The sequence below is a fragment of the Leucoraja erinacea genome, chromosome 1 (assembly GCF_028641065.1).
Source record: "Leucoraja erinacea ecotype New England chromosome 1, Leri_hhj_1, whole genome shotgun sequence".
NCBI lineage: Eukaryota > Metazoa > Chordata > Chondrichthyes > Rajiformes > Rajidae > Leucoraja > Leucoraja erinaceus.
The window spans coordinates 74,873,233-74,885,825 of record NC_073377.1 but is presented as its reverse complement, the minus strand read 5'-3'; the positions used below and the strand labels follow the sequence as shown (position 1 = coordinate 74,885,825).

The 12,593-nt window shown below is 43.6% G+C and overlaps 1 protein-coding gene across 2 annotated transcripts in view; it reads left to right on the top strand.

The window, feature by feature from the left end:
• Positions 1–9,107, top strand: part of LOC129698637 (uncharacterized protein C4orf19 homolog) — a 33,643-nt gene extending 24,536 nt beyond the window's left edge. Inside the window, exons 2-3 of one of the 2 annotated variants that reach the window (XM_055637773.1) lie at positions 1,202–1,268; positions 5,576–9,107. In XM_055637773.1, the coding sequence (XP_055493748.1) occupies positions 1,237–1,268; positions 5,576–6,389 (846 nt within the window). In that variant the 5' untranslated portion in view covers positions 1,202–1,236 and the 3' untranslated portion in view covers positions 6,390–9,107. The remainder of the gene's footprint in view (positions 1–1,201; positions 1,269–5,575) is intronic. The other variant, XM_055637764.1, reaches the window with a different exon arrangement.
• Positions 9,108–12,593: the final 3,486 nt, after the last annotated feature.

The following is a 12,593-nucleotide window of genomic DNA, read 5'->3' as shown; positions in this document are numbered from 1 at the left end:
CGCAGGTACTCCTCCCCTCTCACCAATGGCTGAAAATTGGCTGGTTCTGTGGTCGAGGAAGAAATAGAGGGCTCTAAGACCCTCCTGGTGGGGGATGGAGGTGTAGAGTGACTGGACATCCATGGTAAAGATGAGGGAGTGGGGGCCAGGAAAACGGAAGTCGTTGAAGAGACGAAGAGCATGTGAAGTGTCTTGGACATAGGTAGGAAGGGGTTGGACTGGGGGGGGGGGGGGGGGGGGGATAGGATGGAGTCGAGGTATGTGGAAATTCATTCAGTGGGAGCAAGCAGAAACAATGGGTCTGCCAGGACAGTTCTGTTTGTGGATTTTGGGGAGAAAATGAAATCGGGCCGTGCGGGGCTGGGGAACGATAAGGTTGGAGGCTTTGGAGGGCAGAGAGCCGGAAGTAATGAAATCAGAAATGGTGTGTGATATTAAGGTCTGGTTCTCGTCTGTGGGGTAATGGTCCAAGGATAAGTAGGAAATGAAAAGACATTTGGACAGGTATATGGAAAGGAAAGGGATATAGGCCAAAAGCAGGGAAATGGGGCATCTTGGTTGGCAGGGATGAATTGGGTCGAAGGGCCTGTTTCCACGCTGTATGAGGAAATGACCCTGGTAAAACTGGCCCTTGATTAAGAATACGCTGATCTCAATTAATGCAGCCATTTAAGATGAAAATGACACAGTCAGTTAGTTCCCAATCTTGGTTATTATCTACTAATTAATAAAAGAACAAATGCTAAAAATGTGTTCCAGCATATGGGAATTTAGGTTAATGTTATAACGGCAACCTGCCACCAGAATAATGTAACAGATCTAAGACATAAAATAATATTTAAATTAACTTTCTGCTGATTTTTTATCAATTTCGTATTCCCTCTTTGCACATCATGCAATAATTTATTCATCTCCATCCTTAGCACATCATACATTCATAACTATAAATCATACTGAGCAGCATTCAGCAGGGAAATGGAAATGCCAAGTACTTCCAATTTCCATTTTTAAATTGACTCCTGCATTTTGCATTTTGGTTTGTCATTCATATTTTGTCTTCCCCTCGACATTGTCCAACAGGATTGAATCAGGACACATATTATACACCTTTAACACTGTTAACAGAACATGCCAACATTGTACGTGCATAATCATTTCAATTCCTTGTTGTCATATCATGTTTTCTTTTAATTTTAAACAGCATATGCTTCCCAGGATTTGACAACTGCTGCTCAGATGGGGTGCAGATGCTGTAGAATGATTAGAAGGTGAGGAAAAATAGTGTTTTGGAGTCAACATAATCAGGACAATGTAATATTAATTTTCTTGCTCATAATGCTTGCACATCTCAACATCTATATTGTGCCATGTTTGAGTTCAAGTCTTAAATGACTGTTTATTTTTTTGCTTCTTTATCCAACTGTTGGCCTAGTTTAAGCTGACTGTGGTCCACATAACACCAGACAGTGCACAGTTCAGCTGATCAGCACATGTATGGTCAAACTTCGAAGTCCAACAAGAAGGGGTAGTGAGATTTTCTTCTTCGAGTTGGTGCCATGAGATCGTGAACCGTATCCAATTCAGTTTTGCAGATTCTAGGTTTACTGTTAGAAACATAGAAAATAGATGCAGGAGTAGGCCATTCAGCCCTTCGAGCCTGCACCGCCATTCAATATGATCATGGCTGATCATCCAACTCGGTATCCTGTACCTCCTCTCCATTACCCCTTATCCCTTTAGCCACAAGGGCTACATCTAACTCCCTCTTAAATATAGCCAATGAGCTGGCCTCAACTACCTTCTGTGGCAGAGAATTCCAGAGTTTCACCACTCTCTGTGTGAAAAATGTTTTTCTCATCTCGGTCCTAAAAGATTTCCCCCTTATCCTTAAACTGTGACCCCTTGTTCTGGACCTCCCCAACATCAGAATCAGAATCAGAATGCTTTATTGTCATTGCATGCGTCACATACAACGAGATTACTGTGTCTCTCCATTTAAAAGAACTTCAAACATTCACATACTCATACATTTTACACTCCCTCCCCAAACCCACCCATGGATTCACATTTACATAAATTAACACTGTCTCCCACCCCCCCCCCCCCTCCTTCCCCATAACCCGCTCCCGAGACAGAGTTCAGTTCCAAGATTGCTGATGGGTAAAAGCTGTTCTTGAGTCTGGCAGTGCGTGACTTTAGCGACCTGTACCTTTTTCCTGAGGGCGGCAGTGTGAAAAGGTGGTGACAAGGATGTGTAATGTCTTTCACGATATTACAGGTCCTGCTGCGGCACCTGGAGTGGTAAATGTCCTCCAGAGGGGGGCGGGGGGAGTCCAATGATACCCTGGGCAGTTTTTATCACCCTCTGGAGAGCTGCTCTGTCAGCTGCTGAACAGTTCCCAAACCAGGCAGTTATGCAGTAAGTCAGTATGCTTTCTACCGAACAGCGGTAGAAAGACTCCAGCAGTTTAGCAGACAGATGGGCCTTCCTCAGTGTTCTGAGGAAGTAAAGTCTCTGCTGCGCCTTTTTTACAACTACAGCAGAGTTCACAGACCATTTAAGATCCTCACTGATGTTGATCCCCAGAAATTTAAAACTAGGCACCCTCTTCCACCTCCTCGCCCCCTATCTCCAGTGGCCTGAGCTCCGCTCTATGTCGCCTGAAATCAGTTATGATCTCCTTTGTCTTTTTAGTGTTCAGAGATTGTTGTGAGCACACCACTCAGAAAGTCTGTGCACCTCCTCTCTATAGGCGACCTCGTTCCCATTTGAGATGAGCCCCACCATGGGTGTATCGTCCGCAAATTTTATGATCCTATTTGCGGGGTGATGGGGCAAGCAGTCATGTGTGTATAGGGCATAGAGGAGCAGACTGAGCACACAGCCCTGCGGTGCTCCTGTGCTGAGGGTCAACCTTCTCTGTACTCCCTCTATGGCAAGAATGCCTTTCTTCAGATTAGGAGACCAAAACTGTACGCAATACTCCAGGTGTGGTCTCACCAAAACCCTGTAAAACTGCAGTAGAACCTCCCTGCTCCTATACTCAAATCCTTTTGCTATGAATGCTAACATACCATTCACTTTCCTCACTGCCTGCTGCACCTCCATGCCTACTTTCAATGACTGGTGTACAATGACACTCGGGTCTCGTTGCATCTCTCCTTTTCTTAATCGGCCACCATTCAGATAACCTCAACAGATAATAATAACTGTTGAGGCCAATGTGGAAACTGCACCACCAATTAAGCAGAAGATGCCCATGAAGGCAGGTGTATGGATAGATTGTGAGATAATGCTCTCATCCTGCCGTAAACGCAAGCCTTCTGTGTGCTCCTGATGCCCGACTTCCAAGCTCTCAAACCATCCCCAATATTGTTTCTCCGCTTTGGACAGTAGTGAACCAGAGCCTTCGAAAAATTGGTGGGGATGCATTTTGTTTCCTTTATCTGCCTGGTAATTGTTTCTGTGAGAGAGCTCATAGTAGAATGATTATATCCAGAGACTAGTGTTGTGGATGCAAGCAATGGGGTTTGCTTAGCGAGCTAAATATGTCTTGGGCCTCAGTGCTGGATATACCTGTACTATTTTCGTGGGAGAGGACATTGACATAGATTTGCTAAGCCTTCCAGTGAATTTGGAGAACTTGGCAGAAACCATATTGGCGGCATCTTTCCAGGGCCTTGAAGTATCTGCAATGGAGAATCCAGGATTCAGAACAAATAGTAGAACAAGAATCCCTGCTGCCTATCAGACCATGAGTTTATTCCAACACCCATTTCCACAATTAGCCAAAGGCTACAATGAAAATGGAGCATGTTATCTTTGAAGCCTTCACTGAGCAATGGCTCCCAAGACATACCGTAATAAATGGTCCATATTTTCCATTGTTTTGTCATGAATCTTTCCTGTCAGAGGACAGAATGGCCCAGGAGATGGAGGTTTGAAAGGGATTGAGGCCCATGCTTGTCCCTTGGCCTCCAAATATGCACAAATTGAAGTGTCATCTACATATTGCTGAGGTTCAGTGTGGTTGCTATAGGCCCAAAAGGTTCCCAATAATTCTAAAAATTGGATCAAGTCCTATGGGGCGTTTCTTGGAGATGATGTGTAATGTTTCAGAGAGAAAGATTCAAAAAAGGATCGGGGCAGTGACGTAGCATTGTTTAACACAAGTCTTTGTGTTAAAAAGGACTGGACAAGCTAGATGCTGGAAAAATGTTCCCAATGTTGGGCGAGTCCAGAACCAGGGGGCACAGTCTTAGAATAAAGGGGAGGTCATTTAAGACTGAGGTGAGAAAAAACGTTTTCACCCAGAGAGTTGTGAATTTATGGAATTCCCTGCCACAGAGGGCAGTGGAGGCCAAGTCACTGGATGGATTTAAGAGAGAGTTAGATAGAGCTCTAGGGGCTAGTGGAGTCAAGGGATATGGGGAGAAGGCAGGCACGGGTTATTTATAGGGGACGATCAGCCATGATCACAATGAATGTTGGTGCTGGCTCGAAGGGCCGAATGGCCTCCTCCTGCACCTATTTTCTATGTTTCTATGTTTCACTGAGAGAACTCTGTTGCGCCATGTTGTATATCCGACCTTCTACTGCGCCACAGACTTAGCATTGAGTCTGATGATGGAGCAATGACATGTGGAGCAGGGAGGCTGATAGCATCCAGGCATTTGGTGTCACACCCCAGACTGAGCAACGAGATACGATTAATTTGGTGAGACGTCATGAGATCACTGAAAAATGGCAGGTGAATATAAATTATGCATATATTTTGCTTTAAGGTTTTGAATTATTCTTTATCGCTTGAAGGTGTTTTTAATTTCACAGTTTTCCAATTATTATTTTTTAAGTTATTTAGAGTACTGCAACACAATTTTAAATTTCTCTGCAATCAGAGATGTTCAAAGGCAGTTTCAAAGGTTTTTCACAGTGATGGGTTTTTAAAGGGAATAGAGGTATCCAGGGAGTAATTGCTCAAGATTCAACACCAGAATTCTGCTCAAGGCACAGAGCTCCTCTGTCCTGTAGGATGTCCTTCAGAAGCAGTCAGCTCAGCCAGCTCGCCATACCAGACCAGGTTAGCGCAGGTGGGCGGGCACCCAGCAGTGCATTTACAATCATGTATTGTCTTTCCACTGACTGGTTAGCATGCAACAAAAGCTTTTCATTGTACCTTGGTGATCAGTGGTCGACGCGGACTCAGGGAGCCAAAGGATCTGTTTCTATGCTGTGTCTCTAAACTAAACTAAAACCAAACCCCAACTCATTAAACATTTTCCATACCTTCGATTGGAACATTGCAGAACAAATTATGGCTCACTATTCACTAGTTAATACAGCACCAACCAGGGATTGAACCCAGGAACGGGTTGGTCCACATTACTCACACCATATGATAAATTATTCCACTAATCTGGAAGTGAAGCCACAAGAGATTTTGATCACAAAACTGAAGGACAACATAAACATAGAATCCACCACATAAACCACTGTTAACATTTGCTTAACAAATCATTCACCCCTTCAAACATACACAGATGCAGAGACAGATTATTTTTGTATTTGCTTCAGGTACATCTTCGGACCAACTATTGGAGAACTTCCATCCACTGTGAGAAATGAAATTAATTGTAGAAACAATGACGGTAAACATGAGGGCGCATTCCACAACAAGGACAAGACTAACAATATTGTTGCTTCAGCTTCGGACAAAGTGATAAACTTGGAAGAACAAGATGCAGGAATGAAAATAAGGGAACGTAATGCATCGAAGAAAAATATAGCATGTGTGCAAAATAAGATGGTTGAAAATGTCAGTGACAGCACAGACAACGGTGCAACACATGTGCTGAATAACAACCAAGTGCAGAAAGCTTCGAGTGAAGTGGCGCCACACCCCACCAATACAAATAACTGCTCCACATATAATATAAAAGCTGCAAATACAAATGAAATGGTACATCAGCATGACCCAGGAATTGAAAGTGATTGTCTCACAGTCAATGGACTCTCCACACATTATCCTACTGAAGTAATTGCTGTTGTTCCAGAAGGAGAGAAAGTTGTATACAATCATAAAATTGCCAACAAAAATAACAACAAATTATCGTCCATGGAACTTGATGAAGTAATTGAAAATAATCTGGAAACTAACAGGGATGGAATCAAAGGTTTATCCGACCCATCTTCCAATGAAAAGATGAACACTTTAAATGGATACAAAGATCTAGAACGCACTCCTCTTCGCATTGATGGGGAATTCACCAAGAACTTGCACGAAGAGGAGCAATTCAGCCTAGAGATTGAAGATGCAGAGGTGGCTGCTGCCCTTGCAGCACTGGAGGCTGCAACAGCTGGAGAAGATGATGAACTGGAAGACTACTGAATCAGAGCACAACTGAAGAATGCAATATAAATGTGGACGTCAAATTACATTCCTAGTCAGCAAAACAACTGGACTCTTTGGAGACTCTTTAAAATGTTGTGAAGTCATTTTTTTTAATATGATAAAAATATTCCAAAAGGTAGAAGCAGAAATAGGTTTCAGAGGTTATGGGAAGAAGGCAGGAGAATGGGGTTAGGAGGGGGAGATAGATCAGCCATGATTGAATGGGGGAGTAGATGATGGGCCAAATGGCCTAATTGTACTATCCCTTATGACCTAAATCTTTGGATCTGGCATTGTAGAATGAATGTGGGTGAACAAGGATCTTGCAACAGGACTTACTTTGCTGGAGTATCTGTGAATGATGTCTTGGACACTTGCTAGGTGACCTCACTAATTCAATTACAGTTTTGGTTCTCAGTAGAGCAGAGTATTCAGAAGATTATGCCACAGTAGTTACATGGAGGAAACGCTGGTAGTATCCTCCTAAAGAGTTAGGGAAGATGAATGGTTATTTTATTTATTCATTCATGGGACATGGGCATTGCTGTGAGTTGCCTTCTCAAAGGACTGCAGTCCATGTGGGAATAGTTCTTCCACAGAGATGTTACGTAGGGAGTACCATACAACAAATTATCCCCTTAAATTGTCTTTTCTTTGAATGGATCAGTCACGATACACAATTTAACCCCTTAAAAAGGGCCTGAGTTATAGGGAGAGATTGAGCAGTCTAGAATTTTATTCCTTGAAGCACAGGACGATGAGAGGTGATCTTATCGTGGTGTACAAAATCATGAGAGGAATAGATCATGTAAATGCACATATTCATCTTGTCCAGTGTAGGGAAATCGAGAACCAGAGGACAAAGGTTTAAGGTGATGGGGGAAAAGATTTAATAGGAACCTGATGGGTAACATTTTTTGACACAAAGTGTGGTGAGTTTATGGAGTGAGCTGTGGCTGGAGGTAGTTGAGACTGGTACTATCGCAATGTTTAAGAAACATTGGGACAGGTACATGAATAGGATAGGTTTAGAAGAATATATGGGTCAAATGCAGTCAAATGGGATTAGTTTAGTTGGGGGCATGTTGGTCGACCTGGGCAAGTTGGACCCCAGGGCTTGTTTCCACACTGTATGACTCGATAACTCTATATGTGCAATGATCTTTGTACCAATATATTAAAATGTGAAATCATTTTAGATTAAGTTCCTTGTAGCACGATAGATTTTATATCTGGACAAACTGAGCTCGGGAGGAGGGAAAGGTCTGCTATCCAGAATATGCAAGATAGGTTGGTCCAACTGCAATTGCAGTTAATGCTTAGCATTAAAAAACGGTTAAACTTCACACTGCATCATGTATTAAAGGTATGTATAACTGGAATATTAATAACACCAAAAGAGGAGTGTAACAAAAATGATTTCATAATTTGATAAGGTAATATCTGGGCACAGATGTTTTGGCGTGAAATAAATGGAACATTTAAGCAGCAGCTTTAAAAAGGACATCATGACAAGAAAGTTAATCGTATTTTGGCACTTACAAGAAACTGCACAAAATGTAAGTGATGAGGAGTATTGTTGTAACAAACACACAAAACTGCCACACAAATCGTTGTCGGAACCAATAAAATGCTTTGTATAAAATGCAATATGTGTACCAGTTGCGAATGAAAACTCATTATTCTCACAGGAAATGGGAATGAGCATTCTGGACTAAATATTCTCAGGAGTGTTGAACTGAGAATTTTGTATAATATATATTCAAAATATTTTAAATAACAGATTGATGTGTATGTAACTTTTCTACAAGTAACAATGTTTTATGAAGTTTATTATGCAGCAAGGAGCAGCAGAGAAAATAAATTAATCACGTTCATTTAAAACACTGTTGATGCGAAAAATGTTCAGTTATACAAGAAAACATGAAAAATCTATTATGATTTTGTTTCCTAACACTATTTGATATGTAATAAAATGTTTGCTTAAAAAGTCCAAATCTACCATCACATCGCACTGTGTATTTTGGAAGGATCTATTTACCTATTGCCTGTTGCTAAGACGTCTGTAAGAATCCTCCCGTAAAGTCCCCCCCCCAGTAAAAATTTATAGGGTTCCAAATATTAACATCATCATTACTTCTTCATAATATTTTCCAATCAAGGTTTCACCTAATGTTGAGCTATTTACTGTAAACTGTCTGGTTTCAAACACTATATCAAGCACAGTTTTATTGCTCTAGTGGTACCATCAGGGATACACAAAAAATGTGGGAGCATTTCACTGCCGGTTAATTTTGATTACAAATTATTCCCTTCTTTTCCACAAACATACCCAGATATAGTCATTGTGGTGGATTTCATCCTTATGCATCCCAAAATGGTTGACAATTGTTGCTTTTGGTTGGTAAGGTAACAAAACCTTACAATATTTGCTCACCAGGAGAGAAGACAGATTGTAACAATTATTTGTTATAGACGGCAGGTGCTGTAATCTGGGGTAAAACACAAACTACTGGAGAAACTCAGTGGGCTAAGCAGCAAAGGTAGAGGCAAGGGGGCCAGTTGATGATTCAGGTCAAGAACTTGCATCAGATTTGAGTATGAATAGGGAAGATAGACAATATAAAGGGTTGAGAGGGAGGGGTGAGCCAATGTCAATAGGTAGACCAGGGAGAGAAGGGCAGAGATGGAGTTGGGAGAAAGCAACTGTAAAATGATAGATAACAAAAGATGAGAAAGAAAAAGGAGCCAATGAGCCAGGTGGGGGAGAGGGGAAGGTGGAAGAACAGACAGGCTGCAAGGTGATATGGAAAACCCTAGGCTTCAGATGCTGCAACAATAAAGAAGAAAGATGATAAGCAGAAGATACACAAAAATGCTTGAGAAACTCAGCGGGTGCAGCAGCATCTATGAAGCGAAGGAAATAGGCAACGTTTTGGGCCGAAACCCTTCTTCAGACTGATGGGGGGGGGGGGAGGGGGGGGGGGGGGAAGAAAGGGAGGAGGAGCCCGAGGGCTGGGAGAGGTAGGAAGGGGAGGAGACAGCAAGGGCTAACAAAATGGGAGAATTCAATGTTCATGCCCTCAGGATGCAGACTCCCCACGCGGAATATGAGGTGCTGTTCCTCCAATTTCCTGTGTTGCTCACTCTGGCCATGGAGGAGACCCAGGACAGAGAGGTCGGATACGGAATGGGAGGGGGAGTTGAAGTGCTGAGCCACCAGGAGGACAGGTTGGTTAATGCGGACCGAACGGAGGTGTTGGGCGAAACGATCGCCAAGCCTCCACTTGGTCTCACCAATGTAGATCAGCTGACATCTAGAGCAGTGGATGCAATAGATGAGGTTGGAGGAGATGCAGGTGAACCTCTGTCGCACCTGGAACGACAGCTTGGGTCCTTGGAGGAGTCGAGGAGGGAGGTAAAGCGACAAGTGTTACGTCTCTTGCAGTTGCAAGGGAAAGTGCCCGGGGAGGTGGTAGTACGGGAGGGAAGAGAAGAATTGACAAGGGAGTTATGGAGGGAGCGGTCTTTGCGGAAGGCAGACATGGGGGGAGATGGGAAGATGTGGCGAGTGGTGGGGTCACGTTGGAGGTGGCGAAACCGACATAGAAACATAGAAAATAGGTGCAGGAGTAGGCCATTTGGCCTTTCGAGCCTGCACCGCCATTCAATATGATCATGGCTGATCATCCAACTCAGTATCCTGTACCTGCCTTCTCTCCATACCCTCTGATCCCTTTAGCCACAAGGGCCACATCTAACTCCCTCTTAAATATAGCCAACGAACTGGCCTCAACTACCCTCTGTGGCAGAGAGTTCCAGAGATTCACCACTCTCTGTGTGAAAAATGTTTTCCTCATCTCAGTCCTAAAAGATTTCCCCCTTATCCTTAAACTGTGACCCCTTGTTCTGGACTTCCCCAACATCGGAAACAATCTTCCTGCATCTAGCCTGTCCAACCCCTTAAGAGGAGGATTACTTGTTGTATGTGACGGCTGGTGGGGTGAAAGGTGAGGACTAAGGGTTCTAAGAGTAAACCTAACAATTATAGACCTGTTAGTTTGACTTCAGTGGTGGGCAAATTAATGGAGAAGATACTTAGAGATAATATATATAAGCATCTGGATAAACAGGGTCGGATTAGGAACTGTCAACATGGATTTGTGCCTGGAAGGTCATGTTTGACTAATCTTCTGGAATTTTTTGAAGAGGTTACTAGGGAAATTGATGAAGGTAAAGCAGTGGATGTTGTCTATATGGACTTTAGTAAGGCCTTTGACAAGGTTCCTCATGGAAGGTTGGTTAAGAGGGTTCAATTGTTGGGTATAAATGCAGGAGTAGCAAGATGGATTCAACAGTGGCTGAATGGGAGGCGCCAGAGAGTAATGGTGGATAGCTGTTTGTCAGGTTGGAGGCAGGTGACTAGTGGGGTGCCTCAGTGATTTGTTGGGTCCACTGTTGTTTGTCATGTACATCAATGATCTGGATGAAGGTGTGGTAAATTGGATTAGTAAGTATGCAGATGATACTAAGATAGGTGGTGTTGTGGATAATGAAGTAGATTTCCAAAGTCGACAGAGAGATTTAGGCCATTTGGAAGAATGGGCTGAAAGATGGCGGAGTTTAATGCTGATAAGTGTGAAGTGTTACATCTTGGCAGGACAAATCAAAATAGGACATGCATGGTAAATGGCAGCGAATTGAGGAATGCAGTTGAACAGAGGGATCTAGGAATAACTATTCCCTGAAGGTGGAATCTCATATAGACAGGGTGGTAAAGAAAGCTTTTGGTATGCTAGCCTTTATAAATCAGAGTATTGAGTATAGAAGTTGGGATGTAATGTTAAAATTGTACAAGGCATTGGTGAGACCAATTCTGGAGTATGGTGTACAGTTTTGGTCACCAATTATAGGAAGGATGTCAACAAAATAGAGAGAGTACAGAGGAGATTTACTAGAATGTTGCCTGGGTTTCAGCAACTAAGTTACAGAGAAAGGTTGAATAAGTTAGGTCTTTATTCTCTGGAGCGCAGAAGGTTAAGGGGGGACGATAGAGGTCTTTAAAATGATGAGAGGGATAGACAGAGTTGACGTGGACAAGCTTTTCCCATTGAGAGTAGGGAAGATTCAAACAAGAGGACATGACTTCAGAATTAAGGGACAGAAGTTTAGGGGTAACATGAGGGGGAACTTCTTTACTCAAGAGAGTGGTAGCGGTGTGGAATGAGCTTCCAGTGGAAGTGGTGGAGGCACTTTATCATTTAAAAATAAATTGGATTGGCATATGGATGGGAAAGGAATGGAGGGTTATGGTCTGAGAGCAGGCAGATGGGACTAGGGGAAAATAATTGTTCGGCACGGACTAGAAGGGCCGAGATGGCCTGTTTCTGGGCTGTAATTGTTATATGTTATATATGACTAGGGGGACTCTGCCCTTGTTGTGAGTGGGGGGATGGGGAGAGAGAGCAGTGTTGCGGGGTATGGAAGAGACCCTGGTGCGCGCCTCATCTATGGTGGAGAAGGGGAACCCCCGTTCCCTGAAGAATGGGGACATTTCAGATGCCCTGGTGTGGACCGCATCATCCTGGGAGCAGATGCGGCGTAGACGGAGGAATTGGGAGTAGGGGATGGAGTCCTTACAGGAAGCAGGGTGGGAAGAAGTGTAGTCCAGATAGCCATGGGAGTCAGTGGGTTTATAATGAATGTCGGTCAGAAGTCTATCACCTGCGATGGAGAAAGTGAGGTCAAGGAATGGTAGGGAAGTGTCGGAAATGGTCCAGGTGTATTTGAGTGCCGGATGGAAATTAGTTAGTGGTGAAGTCAATCAGTTGTGTGTGGGTGCAGGAGGTGGCACCAAAGCAGTCGTCGATGTAGCGGAGGTAGAGGTCGGGGACGGGGCCCTGGTACGTATCGAACAAGGATTGTTCGACGTACCCGACAAAGAGGCAGGTGTCGCTGGGGCCCATGCGTGTGCCCATAGCTATGCCTTGTATTTGGAGGAAATGGGAGGAGTCAAACGAGAAGTTATTGAGGGCAAGGACCAACTCCACTAGGCGGAGGAGAGTGTCAGTGGCCAGGTATAGGTTGCTTCTCTGGTCGCGGAAGAACCGGAGGGCTTTGAGACCATCCTGGTGGGGATGGAAGTGTAGAGTGACTGGACGTCCATGATGAAGATGAGGGGGTGAGGGCCTAGAGAATGGA